The sequence below is a fragment of the Colobus angolensis genome, unplaced genomic scaffold (assembly GCF_000951035.1).
Source record: "Colobus angolensis palliatus isolate OR3802 unplaced genomic scaffold, Cang.pa_1.0 Scaffold27, whole genome shotgun sequence".
NCBI lineage: Eukaryota > Metazoa > Chordata > Mammalia > Primates > Cercopithecidae > Colobus > Colobus angolensis.
This window is the reverse complement of record NW_012115932.1, coordinates 12,049,571-12,069,208: the sequence shown is the minus strand read 5'-3', so window position 1 is coordinate 12,069,208 and position 19,638 is coordinate 12,049,571. Positions and strand designations below refer to the sequence as shown.

Here is a 19,638-nt window from a genome sequence, read left to right as displayed (position 1 = left end):
ATGTTTTTAGAATCTCTGAACTCACATCATACCGGGAGATGCAAACCATCTTAGAGCAGCCATTTAAATAAAGGGGCATTAAGTTGCTCTGTATAAACTTTCTAGTCAAACCTTACAACAGGCCAACGAGGTTGATATCATTGTTTCCAGTTTAGATAAGAGAACTGAGTCTCAGAGAGGTTATATCCTTTGCTCAAAGAAGCACAGCTAGTAAGAACCTGAGTCAGAATGTACAGCTAGGTCTGTCTGATTCCAAAGTCTGTAGACCCCAGCAGTAAATGGCACAGCATCACCTGTCCTAAGTGGGGCAGGGGGTATTGGCAGAAGCAGCAGAATGTCATAAAAGGCAATGAACCAGGGTCACCTATCACTGCCCTCTCCCAGCAAACTCCTTCCACATTCTTCTTTTATTTCAACAGTCTTGAAGGAGGAGGATGAATCCTGGGAAGTTGGAACCTTGACTCCTCTCCGGATGACAAGCTTCTGTGAAAAGGACCTCTATGAATCCAGGAATGTACCCAAGGTCTGTATGCTACTCAAGTGGCCACTGCCTCAGGATGCAGAGCTGTTTGGCCTGTCTCTCCTCATCAGCTGGCCCAGGGCTGGCGCGCTCGGAGGAATCCCTCTGCCAGCACTTGAGCTTCCCTTCAAAAGGCATGCATTACGCTAAGTCGGTGGTTCTCAATGCGTCAGCATCATCTGGACACTTGTGAGAGATGCGCATTCTTGGGCTTCCTGCCAGACCTACTGAATCTGAAACTCTGAGGGTGGGGCCCAGCCATCTGTGCATGAAGCCTTCCAGGTGATTCTGATGCTCACTGACGTATAAGACGTATACGAACCATTGTGCTGACTGTTTTGCATGCATTAACTCATCTTAGCCTCACAGCATCCTATGAGGTAGAAGTTAGCCCTAGCTCTGCTTTACAGAGGACAAAGCTTAAGCTTAAGCTCATATTTTGAGGAAGCGGAGGAGCTGGGACATGACCTGAAGCTCAGATCCCAAAGCCTCTTGACAACCCTGCCAGGCTGTCTCCTCTCCCTGGGAGAAAGAATGCCTAAGTGCAATGGAGGGAATATAACAAAAGGCCACGCCTGCTTCTCAGCTGTGGTGTGTGTGTTTATAATAACTCAAGCAGATATATCAGTCTTCTGTCTGAGGGGCAGGCATGGTTGCAATTTTGAAGACTGAGATGCTATGTGGTGGGAGGCACAAACAAATATGTTGGCTGTGTTGCGCTCTGCCCAGCACTACATGCAAACCCCATTCTAGCCTCATCCTCCTCCATTCTCCACGTGGACTAGGCTGCAAGGTATCAGGCTTCTCAGAGGCCCCACACAGGCATTGCTGTTTCTTGCCTCTGTGCATTTGCCCTTTCCTTCATTCACAATGCTTTTCCCTCCTTCCTTGCCTAATTCCTTTATATCTTTTAATATTCAAGCTGTACCTATTTTGGAAGCCTTCAGTGCCTCTCTTGTGAGTGGCCATGGTCTCTTGGCCTTGCTTCTATTGTGGACCCTTAATATGTGGCTCTGCAGTGACAGCTTTCGTATGTATTTTACTTCCCACCAGAGGGAGGATTCTTTATGGCCAGAGTTTGAGTCTTTCTCATTCACATGCCCGGCCACAGAGTGGGGGCTTGGTATATGTTTGTTGAATGAATAAATGATTTTGGTGGTGAGGGGTCTGTCCAGGAGTGTGGCTGGTGTGGGAGAGGGTGTTTTCTGTCATTGCCATCAGTGACAAGAGGTCTGAGCAGGGTTGCAACTAGGAAGAGGTGAATGAAGGGCTGAGGGGGCAAAAGTGAAGGTGGCACTCACTGTGAGGTGCCCTAGGCACCTCCACTCATTCTAATCTAGGTCCCAGGTCTGAGACAGATCTTGGCTCCAACCAGTAGTGGCAGGCACCCATTCTCCTGAGGGTCACTGGGTCCTTCTGGTGGTAACATAGCATACTGGATTTTGAGCCAGGAAACCAGGACTACAGTCTCAGGTCTGCCCTACCTGCTCCTTGGCCTTAAGTAAGTGACTTTCCCTCCCTGGGCTTTGCAGCTGCTGGGGACTCTATATTTTAGCCTTTTTGCATCTGACATTTCCAGACTCCCACAAATGAAATCATCCTGTGATTCTCATAAATGAAAGAGGTAGTGTGCCTCAGTGCACGTGGCCATGGAGTTTCAGGAAACTGAAGGGGGTGGGGAGAGCTCCATGATGACATACCCTGAGGACAGGCAGAGGAGGAGAATCACCGTGGAAAGGTTAGGTCTTGGTTGTGAGTGGGGAGGAAGAGAAGCATTAGGCACAGCAGTTTGGGGAACACCTTGCAGTTTTCTCTGGATTTGCACTTGGCCACAGAGTTCTGGCCCCTCTCCAATCCCCCAGAGCTCTTGGCTGAGAAGATAGAAAGTCAAAGAAAAGAGCACAGGCCTTGGGCAGCTGCTCTTGCTGTGCTGCTTGCTAACACCTTGCTATTTAAAGTCCAACTGCTCAACTCTCCCCTGCTCACCCCCTGGCATTTCAGTGCCTAACCACTTTGTGGCAAAAAAGCGTTCCAAATCCAAAACTGGAGGGAAAAGCTAACGTCGATGGTATTTTTAAGCATGCTGCAGAATTCATGTTTCCATGGGGCGGAGGTTGTTCAAGCCCTTATGCTCTGCCTTGCTCTGAGCCCAAACACAACAAACACTCAGGTGCTGTGAGGCACCCAGAGGAGGGCTCTTGACCCAGGTTCTGAATCTTGCCTTGGCTATGTTTTTGCTTTGGGAGCTTGGACAAGCCACTTCACCTCTCTGGCTCTTAGTTTCTGCTTCTATGTAAAGGATAATGAGAGACTCTTAGGCTCTTGTGGGGATTGTTATGATTTATTTAAGCAATGTGGGTGAAGTTTTAGCATGGGCCTGGCCCTTGGTAAGGGCTCAATGCCTTAGGGTTTTGGACATCACGTCCTTTCAAATCAGGCCCATGGACACTGCTTGTTTTGGGACCATCTGGTCCCTCAGACAGATGTGTTCCTGGGACATTAAATGTCTATATCGGATTTCTCAGCCTTGGCGTTATTGACATTTTGAGTCGGATCATTCTTTGATTTGGGGCTTTCCTATGTGTGTAGGGCATTTAGCAGCAACCCTGGCCTCTACCCGCTGGATGCCAGTAGCACCTCCCTACCTCCCCACCGCCATGACTCATGAATGCTTCCAGTCACTGCCAGATGTTCCTGGGCGAGCGAGTTGCCCCAGTAGGGAACCACCAGTCTGGACTGGGAGGAAGACTGTGGGAGCAAGAGAGCTAGTGATGGCACGAGGACCTTGCCTCTTTATTCACATGCTGGTCACAGAGACCGGGGGATGGCAGGGGTGTGCCTGCCACCATCTAGGGCAAGACTCTGGCCAAGGCACAAATACAGGAAGCCAACATAACGATATCAACGTTACCTCCTTGCCACCAGTGAAATCTGCGTTTTCATCCTTTAATTCCCTAAAATAATTCCATAGTGATTTACGTGATTAAAATTTTTTTTCAGATTATGCATTTTCATCACAATTTCATAATGAATATTTGATTTGTCATCTAATCGGGGGAAAAAAACATAATCCCTTAAGAGACACTTAATAACCATTTAAACTAATAAAGACTTGATTAAAAAAGCCTGAAAGTGCTGTGTTGAGTAAATTATAAACTTTAAACACCTTTTTTTTTAAAAAAAAAAAAACAAAACTAATTCAATGGTCAATTACATGTACCAGGAAAAGGTTTTCAATGGAAAAGTTTTGTCTTTGAGGTGATTGTTTCTAAGGCTTCTTTGCAGCAACACACATTCTGTACTTGTTTGAATCTTCTTCAGAAGCACCGTCCAAATTTTTTGAGTGTTTTAGAAAAAATGAGCCAATGGCTTTAAAGGAGAAAAGCCATATATCATGGTGGTTAGCTGAAAAGCCTATTCTGAGTCTTAACTTCTTGAGCCTTTGTATCCTTATCTGTATAATGGAAATAATATGATGAAATAGACTCATTGAACTTATAGTCTAGTGTGAAGAAACAGAGAACCTACAAAAATAATAGTGTGAGAAAATTTAGGAGTGTGATATTTCCATAAAGGAAATACTAATGGTTGATGGGAGAGAGACAGAGGAAGACTTCATAGTAAGTCCTCCTCAGGCATTTGAGCTGAGAACTGAATGACTACAATGAGCCAGTGACACAATGTGCCTGGATTGGGCATTTCCACCTTGCACTAGCAAAGACCCTCAGGTGGAACTAATCTTTGCACTTGTGTGGTCTGAACACTGGCCAGAGTGGATGAGGCTGAGTTTCCAGAGGAGATGGGGGAGGACAGGTCAGAGACAAGGCAGGGGACACACAGAGGGCCCTCTAAGCCAAGGTGAAAAAAAAATCTGATTTTCATTCTAACTTCATGAGAAACCCTTTGAGAACATGGAATGATGAGATTTACAGTGTATTAGGTTGGTGCAAAATTAATTGCTTTCAATGGTCAAAACTGCAATAACTTTTGCATCAACCTACCAAAACAGTCCCTCTGGCTGCCATGTGGAGGAACAGAGAGCAGACGGCAAGAGGAGTAGCAGGGAGACCACTTGCGAGGCTGTTCCTGTAACCCAGGTGCAGAGCAAGCTCAGCACAGTGCTTGGCATATGTAAGCTCTCAAAAAACTTACTGATTATAATTTTTATATGCAAGAGAATAGGTTCTACCTTTCTTTCTTTTCTTTTTGAGATGGAATCTTGCTCTGTCACCCAGCCTGGAGTGCTGCAGTGGTGCGATCTTGCCTCACTGCAGCCTCTGCCTCCTAGGTTCAAGAGATTCTCATGCCTCAGCCTCTTGAGTAGCTGGGACTACAGGTGTGAGCCACTATGTCCGGCTAATTTTTGTATTTTTAGTAGAGACAGGGTTTCATCATATTGGTCAGGCTGGTCTCAAACTCCTGACCTCAAGTGATCCACCCTCCTTGGTCTCCCAAAGTGTTGGGATTACAGGTGTGAGCTGCCATGCCCAGTTGGTTCTATCTTTTTTCTAAACCTCAGTAGAATAAAAGAAAACTGAACCTCTACCTTACAGTTTTCTAAACAGAAGATTCTCTAGTCAAATATGCCCAGGAAGTCAAAGATCTTCTTTCAACTGGAAGAGCCAGAATAATTTCAGATCCCTGTTGCTATGTGTTCCCTGAGGATCTCAGTTGAGGCTAATTCTACTTCCCCCCTAAAGAAGAGAGACCCAGCATCTGGCCAGCTGGCAGTGTCCTCAAGGCCAAGTTTTCCTCCTAAGCATTAGATGCACTGCTTTTCTCTCTGGGAGCTAATCAGGGACTGTGTTTATGGCCCAGCTACATTTGCCACAAGGTCTTTGGACTGCAAAGGGAATCCTCATCCAACCCAATTAATAGCACAATGTTGTACTTTTAAGCTGTTCCCCACCCAACCAATCCATCAACATGATTGGGATATATTAATCAAGGCATTTACAATGGGTTCACCAAGCTTTGTCTCTCACTGGAGGAAGAGACTGGACTATTTGGGCCTGGGAACCAGAACCCTTTTGGAGTCCCTGAAGTCCCAAGCTTGGCTCTGCTAAATGCATAGACAAGGTGAGTTATTAATTAACAAGTGAGATAAATGCTGGAAGAGCATTCCTGAATCGTGTCAAACCAATTTGGATGGTTATGGGATGGGGAGGGAGTGGAAGGAGGCAGTGGGCGAGGGGTGGGTTTTGTCTGTTCCAAGTGCTTTGGACAGACTCCAGTGTTATTTCTCCTCATTTAGACCTGGCTGGAGTGCCTTGGATGGCATGCCCAGAGCTCAGGCCAGCATTCACGTCTCTTAACCCAAGGCAGCCTCTTTTGGAGTGAAGCAAGGAACCAAGCCTTGCAGATGGAGGTAGGATGGGAAATACTGCTCTGCGGAGAAGCCAGTGTAGAGTCCTTCATTTAGAGAGGGAACTACAGAAACTGCTAGTGGTCTGAAGAGCCTCTACCAGGGGTTACTGATCACACAGATCTGTGGCTTTGAGGACACTCCATGGGAACGAGCAGAAGAGCCTGGCCTTAACACTGGGCTGGGCTTTCTCTCATGTCATGCTCCTGACAGCCATACATGTGACAGTCCCTTTGCTATGCTCCCACTGAACTACTGCCATCTAATAAGATGGTCCATCCCTGTCACCTCTCACATGCTGGACTGTAATAATAATAATAACAATGTGTTTATCCACCTTTGTAGATGGATAGTGAGCTCTTTATGGACATATGTCATGTTTGCTTTAGTATTCTAAAAGCTTATTTTCAGGGTCTAACATTTAGTAAACCCTCAACAAATGTTTGTTAAACCATAAATGAATAAGCTAATGAATGGATGGATGGATGGATGAGTGGATGGATGAATTCATACCCCAATGACAGAGAGTTAAAGGGTTTTAAACTTTGAAACAAACATTAGCCAACTCTCCACCCAAGAACGGAGAACTTCTAAATCATACTGAAGTCATTCACTAAGGGCCTAAATGGAAAAATATCTTCATGTCTTGTCTTTTTTTTTGAGACAGGGTCTCACGCTGTCACCCAGGCTGGAGTGCAATAGCGCAATCAATGTTCACTGCAGCCTCAACTTCCTGAGCAAGCAATCCTTCTACCTCGGCCTCCTGAGTAGCTGGAACTACAGGTACATGCCAGGATGCCTGCCTGGCTAATTTCTGTATTTTTTTGTAGAGATGGAGTTTCACCATGTTGCCAAAGCTGGTTTTGAACTCTTGAGCTCAAGTGATCCACTCACCTTGGTCTCCCAAAGTGTTAGGATTACGGGCGTGAGCCACCATGCCCAGACTTCATGTCTTTTCAGCTACTTATTTCTTCCTGAAATAAAATTTCCCTCTCCTCACTGCACTCCTATGTTTTGGGGATTCTAGGGGAAAGGGTTTGGGATGTAAGCACTGTGACATTAGGCTGGGTCAGCCCACCCAGGGAAAACCATTATTTTAAAAAGTTTATCCCAAAATGTCACCTGCAGAGCAAACACACTTGTATCAGACACTCTGGGTTGCTTGGTAGAAGTACAGATTCTTGGATCCTACATCTGACTAATAAATCAGAACCTCTAAGGTGGGCACTTAGAAATCTGACTTTTAAACAAGCCCTCCACACAGTCACGCAGCACTGAAGTTCAATAAGCACAAAGTTAGAATCTTTGTGGTTGTGTACACTAGAAAAATTATTGGTTGGGTTCCATCTATATGAATTCGGTCTCCTTTCTAGAAAATAACATTAATATTAATAATGTCAATGCTAGCAGCAGCCAATATGTGAGGGCATCTATGAGCCAGGTGTCTTGTAAAATATATCACATGCATTTTCTCACTTAAACTTCACACCAGCTAGTGGCATTGGCATTGCCATGCCTATTTTGCAGATAAGAAGATTGAGAATTTGAGAAGCAAAGTGACTTGCAGAGCTGGGATACAAAGGCTGACTCTGAAGCCCAAGCCCTCAATCAATTATGATGATACAGTGTCACCTGTTCAGAAACCAGGGACGTGAAAGAGAAGGTGCAAAACATCTTTCAATGCTGTGTTGAAACAGAACAGGGGGAAAAGACATCTCTCCTAGTTTAGTAAGGAAGAAAGTGATGCGGGGTGACTGAGGACGAGCTCAGCCTAAAAAGGGCTTCCTCCTACCCCTACGTCCAGGTGATGTGGTTATGACATCACCTCCCTTGGTCTCCACTGTCACCGCTGCCCACAGCTGGGAGAAAGCATCTCATAGGATTCCACAGGAGCTTCAGACTCACTCCTATGCCAGCTTGAAATGATGGGAGGGCTAGGGCTCCTGACTCTAAGTTCAGGGTGATAAAGGGGAGTGGAGAAGGAGTAAGGACTGTCTCACCAGGCCAGACGGTGTAACAACGCCTCCTCACCTTGTGGTTCCCACTTTTAGAGGAAATCTACACCCTCTCTCCTACCCCTGGCTGTGATGAACTAAATCTCGCACCTCTGTCTTGGTGGTGATAATTAAATATTATCCGCCTGTCACTTGGTGCACATGTTGTGTGTATTCTCAGACTTTAATGAGCTGGTATTTGTCTTCTGTAAGCAAAAATATTTCTTTGAGTCTCTTCTTTTTCAAATTGGGGTGAGCAGTTCAAGTGAAGATCTCTTACTACTAAAAAGACAGTCTGCTGGCTGCCATGTCTGTCTGAACAATTTCCACTTCTTTTTAGTGGCCATGGGCAGGTAAGGCTTATCCCTTCAGAATCAGCCACTGCTTCCTGAGGTTACATGAACAGCGGTCACATGACTAGGGGTGTTTGGAGACTTTGAAAGCCAAGGGGATGAGAAGGCAGGGAATCGGCATAAACTGTTTTGGCGGGGATATTCTAAGGCAGCCTTCTCCAACAGGGATTTTCATCTCAACACTGCTAACTACAGAGCACATTTGAGTGAAAGTTTTCTCAGTTCTTCCAAAGGAGGTACTTTATCCAGCACCATTCTAGATGCACAGGAGAGAAGTTAATTCATTGTATAGATCGGATGGCTTAGGACAGTGGTTCTCCAGGAGGACCTGCATCAGCGTCCCCTGTGTCAGCACTGCTGGGATATATACTAGAAATTCAAAGTCTTGCACTGCCCTCCCCAGACTTAGAGAATCAGGATCTCTAGGGATAGGGCTTAGCACTCTGTGTTGAATCAAGGTGGTTTTGCCACATGCTGAAGTTTCATAACTACTAGTGGCCATAAAGTATTGGGGCTTAGTTCTCTCATAGAGGAACCTAGGTTGAAGAAAGACTGTTAAAGGTTTCAAATATCTCTATCTGTATTTGTATCTATAGCCATCTCAGTTTAAAATAAAAAATATATATATCCCTTCAGATTTTTTTTTTCGAGTGTTTCTAGATGGAAAAGTGATTTGCCTTTTCCAGTCCACTTTGGTAGATTGCTGTATTATTTTGCCCATTCATGAAATTTATAACGAATGTGTTCATTGCAGCTGCTCCCCAGGTCTGCATTCATGTTCTGCCCGGGTGCCTCTGATCCATTGCCAGGTTTATAAACTCACATAGCCCTTCTTGAAAACTCATAAAGCAGGACAGAGACTAGGGCAGAACTCCCACCCCAACCCCAACCAAACAAAAAGAGTGATATATTTAGTGTGCTGCAGGATTGAATCTGGAGTTGATGAGGAGCAACCTTAATATTTATCAATAAACAGCAAAGTGCTTAGCACACCTCCTAGGGAAGTCATTAACCATAAAAAGGATACTCTACACCAAGGAATCTCCTCCAAAAACAGAACTCAGTTAATTGTGAATTGCTTACGCCAGGTGAGACAGAATTGGTGTCTACCCTTCTCACCTGAAATAAGCAACTCTGAATTAACTGGGAGTTTCTTTTTATAAACACCATGCAGCCTTCTTTTTTTTTCTTTGTGGTTAATTACTTCCTTGGGAGGTTTGCTTTAATAGTTCCCATAACAAGGCCATTATTGTCTTTAGCATAATCACTGCCTCATTTGCTTTTGTGCCCTGCCTTTGGACTGCTTTGTCTCTGCCAGCCAGGGGGGGATCCTGAATTGTGCCTGGTGGGCAACCCTTAGGACTGGGGACCCTGTGAGCCTTTTTTAGCCCCATCACTACAGGAATTTGGTTTTGGCCAGGTGGGAGCTGGGATCAGGGGTAGGGCTGGTGGGGAGGGAGGTGGGTAACGCAGGATATGCTGGGGAGATGGTCCCCCAGAGTTTCCTCTCTTCCCTCTGTGCAGCATTCCAGCCATTTGTTATGCTTTCAGCTGCTGACACCAGGAACAGGGAAGGGAGCCAGGAGAGCAGCTCCTTTCTGGAAGTAGAAGCTGATCTGTAAGCAACCACTGTGCTCAGTGAAATCGCCAGGGAGGCAGAAGGAAAAACAGTGAATCTTACCAGCAAAAGTCGTGCGATTCTGACTTGAAAAAAAATGCATTATGTAGTTATGCCTTAACTTGTTAAAAAATGAATTAAAGTGCTTTCTCCTTTGGCTCTGTTTCAGGAAAGAGAAAATGAATGAATGGGAGCTCTGTAAACCACATCAGGTCTGTAAAGTGTTTTGATTGTGTATTCCTATCAGTGTATGTACATCTGTTTATTTGCAAATTACATACAGGCACAATGGCAATCATAAATTATGGAAACTGCAAAATATCCATTAAGAGGATGAGAACAAATAAAAATAGAATATCTAATACTGTCATCCACCACCCTGATGGATTACACCCTGCTCTGGACACCGCTGAAAGGACCCGTTGGGGCCATGAAGGCAGTGATTGACTTTAGCTTGGTCATTCATATTCCTAGATTTCAATGACTGGTCCAAGGTGGCACTAAATACATTTTTGTTAAATCAAATAATTGGACTCATGGATCTTCTTACACTCTGAAACAACTGCTGCTCCTAGTGAATTCTGATCAGTTGGTAATTTTGGCGGGGGTGGATAACACACCTGTACTAAAGTCTAGGGAACATTCCACAGTATTCTTAGGAGATCAGGTGGCCCACAGGCTAAGCCAACCTCATTTAGCCCCAGAAACTTAGCACTCCATCAGGAAGTAACATGCGGAAATTCAGCTCAGAGGTTTAGAATTGGGGATAGAAAACTTTTCCTGTAAAGGGCCAGAGAGTAAATATTTTAGGCTTTGATGGCCAAGTGGTTTTTGTTGTGACTCCACTCTGACATGGAGAGTGAAAGCAGCCCTAGACCAAACATAAACAAATGGGCATGGTTATATTCCAATAAATGGAGAGGTGTGGGTTAAGGGGTACAAAGTGTCACTGATGCAAGATAAAGACATTCTGAAGATCTACCACATAGCATAGTGTCTATAGCTAACAAAGTAGTGTATACTCAAAATTTGCTAAGAGGGTAGATCTCACATTGAAATGTTCTTACCACAAAAACTTCTAAAACCAAAAAATCACCCCACAACAATAATCACAAAGAGAGCAGTGTGGCAGGCCATGTCTCGGCAACAGCTGAACAGGCAGGCTTCCCTGACAACTGTTTCGGCACTGAATGAATGGTTAGGTTAAATATTATAGGCGGAAAGAGCCAGCGCCCTTACACAAAGGCTAGAATGTAACAAAAGCCCACCAAGAGTCTTGCCTAGGCCTTTCCTGGGCCTTGAACCTTCACGAGATAATGAAGGAATTCTTACATTCCTCGTACCAGGACCTGTTTAGGATTAAACAAGTTTTACTGGGAGTCTAAAGGAACTCCCCAGACCTCCACACCTTAGCTGGAGACAAGATAAGGGTTATCACTCCTGGCACCAGGACCCATCTAGATTAAGCAAATTTACTGAGGCTCTGGAAGAAGCTCTCCAGGACCCAAACCTTAGTTATAGATTAGATGGAATCAATCACTTGTGTCTTCAGATGAATGTACACTTACACGTAGACACATAGCTTAGAAGGTATATATGCACTGGAAAACTTCGTAATTTTGAGTTGGCCTCGTGAATTATCTCTGGCCTTCTCCCTGTACCTGGGAGAGTTTATTTCTGGTTACTTTCACAGTTTGTCTGCATCTTGTTATTGGACCTTGAAAACAAGCAGCCCAACCTTTGGTTCAGTCAGTAGGAAGAAACTTTGGGAGGTGATGGACATGTTTATCGCCTTGATGGTGGTGATGGCCTCCCAAAGTGCTGGGATTATAGGCGTGCGCCACCATACCCGGCCATATACACAGCTTTTTATATGTTGATTATACCTCAATAAAGCTGTTTAAAAATTTATAAACATCAAAATTTGAATTTCACATAATTTACACACCATCAAATATTGTTCTTTTTATAATTTTTTTCCCCCAGCCATTAAAAATGTTAAAACTATTTTTAGCTTACAGGTCAGGATTGGTCCATGGACCATAGTTTGCTGACAACTAGTTAGAACAGACACTTTGGAGCCTTAGCTGGGTTTGGGTCTCAATTTTACTAATAGTGGTTGGATTATCTCGAAAAAGTTACTTAATCACTCTTCAGGCCTTGGTTTCCTCATCTGTAAAGTGACATCTCAAAGGGCTGTAAGGATGAAGGCAGCAGGCATTGCTTATGACAGCCTAGTGCGGTAGGCATAGATTGTCATCCTCAATGTCACTGACTGTTGTCCCCAGCCCTGAAAGGTCTGGCAGGACTGGTCACCCTGAAGGCAGTGCCAGGGTCCAGCCACCTTTATGTGGCAATGGATACTTGGGAATTCTGAGCCAGCATCAACCCCCAGTGCCTCCAGCCGGTGTCTCCCAGAGATCCCCCCTGGTGTAAGGATCCCTGTTCTCTGCTGCATTTGCTTCAAAGAAAATGTTACAACAACATTTGACAATAGTGCAGGGAAGGTCTTTCAGAAGAAAAATGACTCATGACAAAAGCATGGACAACGTTCTGCTCTTAGGGGCTGGGAATGAGAAGACGCGTGCTCACCTCCCTCATTATCCTTGTTATCAGCACAGGAAGTTTCCATGGCAACGTTGCATCCGGGCCCTCTCCAGCCGGTCTGGCAGACACACTGCCAGCTGTTCTGACCCAGTGTGCATCTCCCGTTACCGTTGCACAAGTCAGGGCAGCCATCTGGTTGGAGAAATGGAGAGGATGAGAAGGAGGGACGTGAGGCTGCGCTAGGGAAGCAGGGGAGCCATGCAGAGGGGAGCAAGGCCGCAGGGCAGCCGCTGGGCCAGCCTCACAGTGGGGCCCGCGCCTGCCTTCCACAGAGTCAGGGGAGCAGGCAACGCATGCAGTAGCAAGACAGAGTGGGGTCGCAGATGCAGGGGATCCCCAGTGACAACTGACCTAGGTCAGAGGCAACCTTCCCAAAGCGAGGAGTTCAATGCACATTCCAGACAACTAAACCAGTGCTGAGCTGACCACCAGACTAGCTAGGCTGTGATTTCCAGCCAATAGCTCAGGATCGATGCTACTGAAAAGAAGCTTTTCTTTCTTCCTTTTTTTCTTTTTTTAAGAAGTGCTCTTCCGTAGAAGAGAAAAAATTCCCTATCAACCCAGGATGGAGGCAAAGTGCCCGCCATCTTTCAGAGTTTTAAATATATATTTACATAGGATTATCATGAGCTTCTCATGACCGAAAACTGGATGGTTCTGCTGAGCTATTTTCATATGCTTGTACAGGTAATATTTAGTTTTAAGGGGCACTTAAAGATGTTGGCTGCTTATCACTCAACCTATTTATGGCACGATTTGAAAATACTGCAGGATTCGAAGGCTGTGGAGGGGATAGATGCTGGGTGCCATGAATCGGGGAAAGATAGAAGAAAAAAATATATGTGCTTGGTGGAAGGGTGGTGGGGTAGGAGTAGTTCTTATTTTGTGGATTTCTTTTCCTTTATTGGTGTATGTGTGTGTGTGTGAGAGCGAGCATGCGCTCACGTGCCTGTGCAGAATCGGCTGCCTGTGTAATTTTCTATTTACTCCAGGACCCAAAACAATTGCAGCCAGCACTCTCCTGATCTGAGTTTGGACAAAGGGAGTCTGGGGGAGGAAAGTGGAGAAAGGAGGTGCACTAAAGAGAGAGGGGAAAGGTCTCACTAGCAGAGCCTCCGTGACTCTTTATAACAGGTAGGAGAGAAGCAAAGAACTACTAGGATGTGGCCACACTCACAAAACCTACATGCTGGCAAGAATTCCTAGACATCTTCTCATTTTTCTTTCTTTTCATAGCTTTATTGGGGCATAATTTATATACCATAAAATTCACCTGTTTTAAGTGTACAATGCAATGACTTCTAGTAAATTCGCAGAGTTGTGCACTGGGGATATGTTTTCTTACTTAATTTAAATATACCCCAATGACCATTAATTTAATTTTTCCCAGAAAGTAATTTCCTCAAATATCTATCGCGAATCCTATCTCTACCTCTGCCACCATCTCTGTTTCCATCTTTTTCTACGCCTATTTTTAAACTACATAAAGTGCAGGCTGGACTGGGCCATGGCGGAGGATAAAAAGCTTTGTAGTGATGGAAGTAATTGATTTGAAACCTTCCTGGCCCAAATCTTGTGAATCAAAAGCATGCATCTCCCCTACTCCTCTCTCCAGTGTTCCAGAGGCCTTCACCTAGCATCTTCCTTCTTTTCTCTTGAGTACCCCTTATGAGAATGCTGATAAACCTAGTATGTGCATATGGCAGTGGTGGGAATTTGAGACAGGGTCTTACTCTATCACTCAGGCTGGAGTGCAGTGGCATGATCATAGCTCACTGCCACCTTGAACTCCTGGGCTTGAGTGATCCTCCTGCCTCAGCCTCCCGAGTAGGTAGGACTGCAAGTGCATGCCACCAAGCCCAGCGATTTTTTTCTTTTTAATTTTTAGTAGAGATGGGGTCTTGCTATGTTGCCCAGGTTAGTCTTGAACTCCTGGTCTCAAATGATCCTGCAGCCTCTGCCTCCCAAAGTGCTAGGATTACAGTCATGAGGCATTGTGTCTGGCTGGTGGTGGGAATTTAAAGGCATCTTCCTAAGAAGTAAGGTCTCAAGGGTATGCAATTAAGTTTTACTTCTTTAAGAAGAGGAGTTTCACTCTTCAGTGTTTGCTGCCTCTCATCCTTTCCAGAAGGTGGTATTGGATTGGGATCTGGGTGAGGAGTGCATGCAACAGAGGAGACCTATGTGGGGCACTCCCTAGGGAAGCTGAGCTGTCTTGAGAGAGCAAACAAGGAGACTCTTACCAGGGAAACCGTTTTCTTTTGTTGCACAGCCTGGCGCTAAGTCCAGCAGGCAAGTAAATCACCAGTGTGTGCACACCTGGAGAAAGGCTTGTTTGGTCTACACACCTCTCCTCACAAAGCCCAGATTCACATTTCTATGCTTTTCCTGACTGTGGCCCTGCCTGGAAAACCCCTGTTCACTTCCTACCGTGAGAGGGTATGTGGAGGGAAAGCCATCCCCAGCTGCAGAGAAATGCCACAAACATTTCTGCAGGAACAAAATGAGCTCAGTAGGAAAAGCCCAAGGGACATTTCACAGATTCTCAAGGAAAAGAGAATTTCTTCAACCTCCAGCTACCTTCAGCTTTAACAATTTCTCCTGGTAGAGTTTTGGGGAACGGATCACAGAAAATACACTAAATGACAGACCTATCAACATTTGCTCAGCATGGTATCTATTTGGTGGAGCTTTGTTATTTAGCTACTTTGAGGTCTCATGTCTGACTAAATTCATGTCCAATGTGTCAACAGAAGCCTCATTGTATAGGAAACCCACGTCCGCTACATCAGATTTAAATCTGCAAAAAACACTAGCATGTCAGTCAGAGATAAGCACTCAAAATACATATATTTCTAGATTGAATGAGGCTTTTTTTTTTAACCCCTTCTGTTTCTCTCTTGCTTCCTCCCCATCCTTCCCCTGCCAACCAACTGAAGTGAAATAAACAGACCACAGTAGCAGGTTTTCTCCATATCACATGAGGAAGATGAAAACATGAGCAGTAGGAAGCTGGCAAATCTCTGAGAAGTTTCAGGGCAGGTGGGAATTAATGGACAGGACTTTGCTTTTAGCTTGAAGAGGAAGAAAACAGCCCTGGTAGGTGCACGGCGTTGCTAGGCAACCCCAAGCTAACCCCAGCACAAGTTCATTCTACCGGTGGCCTTCTGAGGAGGTGATCCTTTGTGTTTGTAAAGTGCAAAGCCAGCTTCTGCTTAAGGAAAAACAAAACCTAGGAAGTAATTAGTCTGCAGGGCAAAACAGGTATGAGGTAGAGGCGTTTCTCTGGAGAGGATGCTATAACTGAAGTTGGATTGGACTTATACTGGGGCATCCAAGTATAAGCTTATACTGGGGCATCCAAGAAGTCTCCTATAGGAAGTCTTCTGGATTTCAGGCTGGTACTGCCTGTCTCCAAGACCACTAATATAAAGCCCCTTAAAGCATACCTGTTTGGTTCCTCTTTTATGGCGCTAGAGAGAGCTGGCTGCCTGGAGACTGCAGGTTCTATCATGACCCTATACCAGTGGTTCTCAACAAAGGCAATTCTGTACCCCTATTTCTCTCCAGAAAACATTTGGCATTGTCTGAAGACACTTTTTATTTTTTATTTTTATTTTTTGAGACGGAGTCTCACCCTTTTGCCCAGGCTGGAGTGCAGTGGTGCAATGTTGGCTCACTGCAGCCTCTGCCTCTCAGGTTCAAATGATTCTCCTGCCTCAGCCTCCTCAGTAGCTGGGACTACAGGTGCATGCCACCACATCCAACTGATTTTTTTTGTGTGTATATATACATATATATATACACACACACACAAACAACGACTATATATATATATGTGTGTGCATATATATATATGTGTGTGTGCATATATATATATGTGTGTGTGCATATATATATATATATATATTTTTTTTTTAGTAGAGGTGGGGGTTTCACCATGTTGGCCAGGCTGGTCTTGAACTTCTGACCTCAAGTGATCTGCCTGCCTTGGCCTCCCAAAGTGCTGGGATTACAGCACTCTAGGCATGAGCCACCATGCCCAGTCAGGAGACATTTTTTGATTGCCACAATTTGAGGAGGGTGCTACTGGCATCTCGTGGGTAGAGGCCAGTGGTGCTGCTAACATCCTACAGTGCACAGGACAGGTCCCACAGTGAAGAACGATACAGCCCCAAATGTTAACCGTGCTAAGGTTGAGGAACCTAGCCCTAGACATAAACCCCCATGAGATCCAAGATTTGGTTGTTTGCTGTTGAATCCCAGAGCTGGGCCTGGTTTTAGGCATGCAGAAGGTGCTCGAATGGATAAAAGCAATCAGGGGGTGCTATATCTTTTCTGTCTGCCTGCCTTATATCTATAAACTCTTCTGAGGGTCATGAGAAGACAATAGAAACTTCCTCTCTAAGATCAAAAGTCCTCTTCCCAGGGAGAATTCTCAAGGACACCAGTGACATGAATGGACTAGTTCTGTCATATTCCAACCTATATAGAGAGAGGTGATGTGGAAATTTGGGATTTAAAAAAACCTACTTTGGAAGGCCAACGTGGGGGGATCACCTGAGGTCCGGAGTTCGAGACCAGCACCAGCCTGGCCAAAATGGTGAAACCCCATCTCTACTAAAAATACAAAAATTAGCTGGGTGTGGTGGCAGGTGCCTGTAATCCCAGCTACACAGGAGGCTGAGGCTGGGGAATCACCTGAACCCAGAAGGCAGAGGCTGCAATGAGTCAAGATCATGCTATTGCACTCTAGTCTGGGCAACAGAGTGAGACTCAGTCTCAAAACAAGGAAACAACAACAACAACAAAAACAACCCACACCCTTATATTCTGATGGCCCCTAAATCCTCAACTCCAGTCTTCTGACCTCTAGACCTGAACCCCAACTTGCATCTCAACACAGCCATCTGTTCCCCACCTGTACACTCATAAGCATCTCAAACTCAAAAGAATTCTGACTCTTTACCTTTCCTCCCCACAAACTCTGACCCCTTGAGCAGTGCATGGCACATCCAGGTATCTACCCCATTGCCCACCACTGAAACGTTGGAGGCATTCTTAATTATTCCCCTCCTCTCCTACATTCTCTTGTCTCTTCTAATTCCAACCAAGTTCTGCCTAATTTTCCTATAAACTGCAAGAACTCCTATCTGTCCTTCTTCCTAAATATCTTGGAATCTGTGCTCTACTTCCACCCCTACTGCTACCACATTAACCCCAGCCACCCTCATCTTTGGTCCAGATGCTTGTCAAAACCTCCTAACTGGTCTCCCTGCCTCCATCTCTCACATTCTGGACACTGCTGGAAATACTTCAGTAGCTTTCCATTGACCCATGGGTAAAGTCTGAAGTCCTTAACTGGGCTTGCTGACTTCGTATGAACTGGCTCTTACCACATCAGCCTATTTCAACATCCCTTTAGCCTTTGGTTAGACTTAAGCCACTTGGCCTTTCCTTTTCACTTTTCTCACCTCCCTAACTTCAATACATCCTCCAAATCCCCACTCAGAAGTCAACTCCTCCTGGAAGCTTTTCCAGAGCTCCCAAGCTCATGCCAGCAGTACTGGTCATGGCATCTTTATCCTTTCCTTTATGTGGTACTATCCGCCCCACTGTATCACAATTGGCTGGTACCTCCTTGATGCTTGCTAGGCCATGTAGCAGTCCTTCCTTAAGACATTTTACTGTCACCTGCTGGAAAAGTGTCATAATAAATGTACTCATTGTCATTACCTACATTTTGAATGGTGCCCCTATTGTGAACTGAACAGCTGCCCCAGGCGCTCCTGCTATGGTGTAAAACTGTCAGGGAGGGACCATGTCTAGATTGTTTACTCTTGGAGTGCCACTACTTAGTAAGTACTTGGGGGAAATGATGAACAAATAACTCTGGCTGAATCCAATGGCTTTGGCAGAGTGGAAATGAAAGAGTTTCCAAGACTCTACACATAAAATTCCAACCACTAGAAAAAGAAAGTCTGTCCACACAGTTACCAGGTAGGCAGGGTTTTTGCCTTAACAAAAATTAGGCATGAACAAAATAATGTCTACAGCACGGTAAAAAGGGAAGCATAAATGCACTTGAAGAAAGCTATAATTACCATAAAAGGTTTTTCTAAAAAAGCATCAAGAAATGTTCTGCCATGTGCAGAAATTTAAAGGTAGAAATAAGTGGCTAATACTGCATGAGGGGTATGAAGAGAGAAACGGGATTTTAATATTCAACATCAAGCATGCCTAAGAAAAGCATAAAGGGCAATACCCTATCCAGATGGAAATGCAAGTAAAAGCATAAAACAGGCTGCATGGAAATGCAGACAGATGACAGGGAAAGCCAGAGAAGTGAGATGTCCCTGCTTGCTTCAAGAGACCATCAGGAAAGCACCTACACCCTAGGTCAAACCGAGGTGAAAAAAAAAGAGTATTTTTTTTTTCTTTTTTAATTTCAACTATGGGGAAAACTTTAACCTGGTTTGGAGTCAGAGGTCTGAGACTGGAATCTGCATGTCTCTCTTGCTGTCTGTGTGAGCTTGGACTGGTAGATCCACCTCTCTGAGCCTCAGCCTATTTGTAAAACTGTGTATTTTACTAGTTAATCTTATTTATTTTCTCTTCCAATAGAATACAGCTTCCAGAAAGGCAGAAAGTTTTGTCTCTTTTGTTCACTGAGATATTCTCAGGGTCTAGAAGAATGGTTGGCACATAACAGACATTCAAGAAATATGTGCTGATCAAATAATTTAGGGATGGTCACAAGACTGTGCTTACTATTTTTTTTTTTTAACAGATGCCAGAAGTATTAAATGGAATGATAAAGCTAAAGATTTCAACGGAGCTTGGCGCATTCTAAGTGCTCAGTAGAGAGTGGCACTCATTGTTGTCAGTGTCTACATAGTTGTTATGACAGATAATGTAATTAGTGGTAAGCTTTCCCTTTAGGGCATAGCCTGAAGTGGAGGTCATTTCTCTTTGCCTCACTCTGAGATCAGGGAAAAAAACAAGAATCTATCCTTTTTCAAGTTAAAAAATGGTTTATCAAGTGTCCTCCGTGTGTAGTTGTGTCACAGCCTAAGAAATCCTCAGTCTCCCAGTGACCACCAGCCAAAACTCCAGCAGTACCACATCGGACGGGCTGAGTGAGAAGAAAATCCACTGAAGCTAAGGGCAGTTATGAGGTG

At 44.7% G+C, this 19,638-nt stretch overlaps 1 protein-coding gene across 4 annotated transcripts in view; it reads right to left on the bottom strand.

The window, feature by feature from the left end:
- The window catches only part of TENM2 (teneurin transmembrane protein 2), a 984,758-nt gene that overhangs the window by 87,662 nt on the left and 877,458 nt on the right, over positions 1–19,638 (bottom strand). For all 4 annotated transcript variants that reach the window (XM_011947738.1, XM_011947740.1, XM_011947741.1 and 1 more), the window contains one exon: positions 12,443–12,589. In XM_011947738.1, the coding sequence (XP_011803128.1) occupies positions 12,443–12,589 (147 nt within the window). The remainder of the gene's footprint in view (positions 1–12,442; positions 12,590–19,638) is intronic.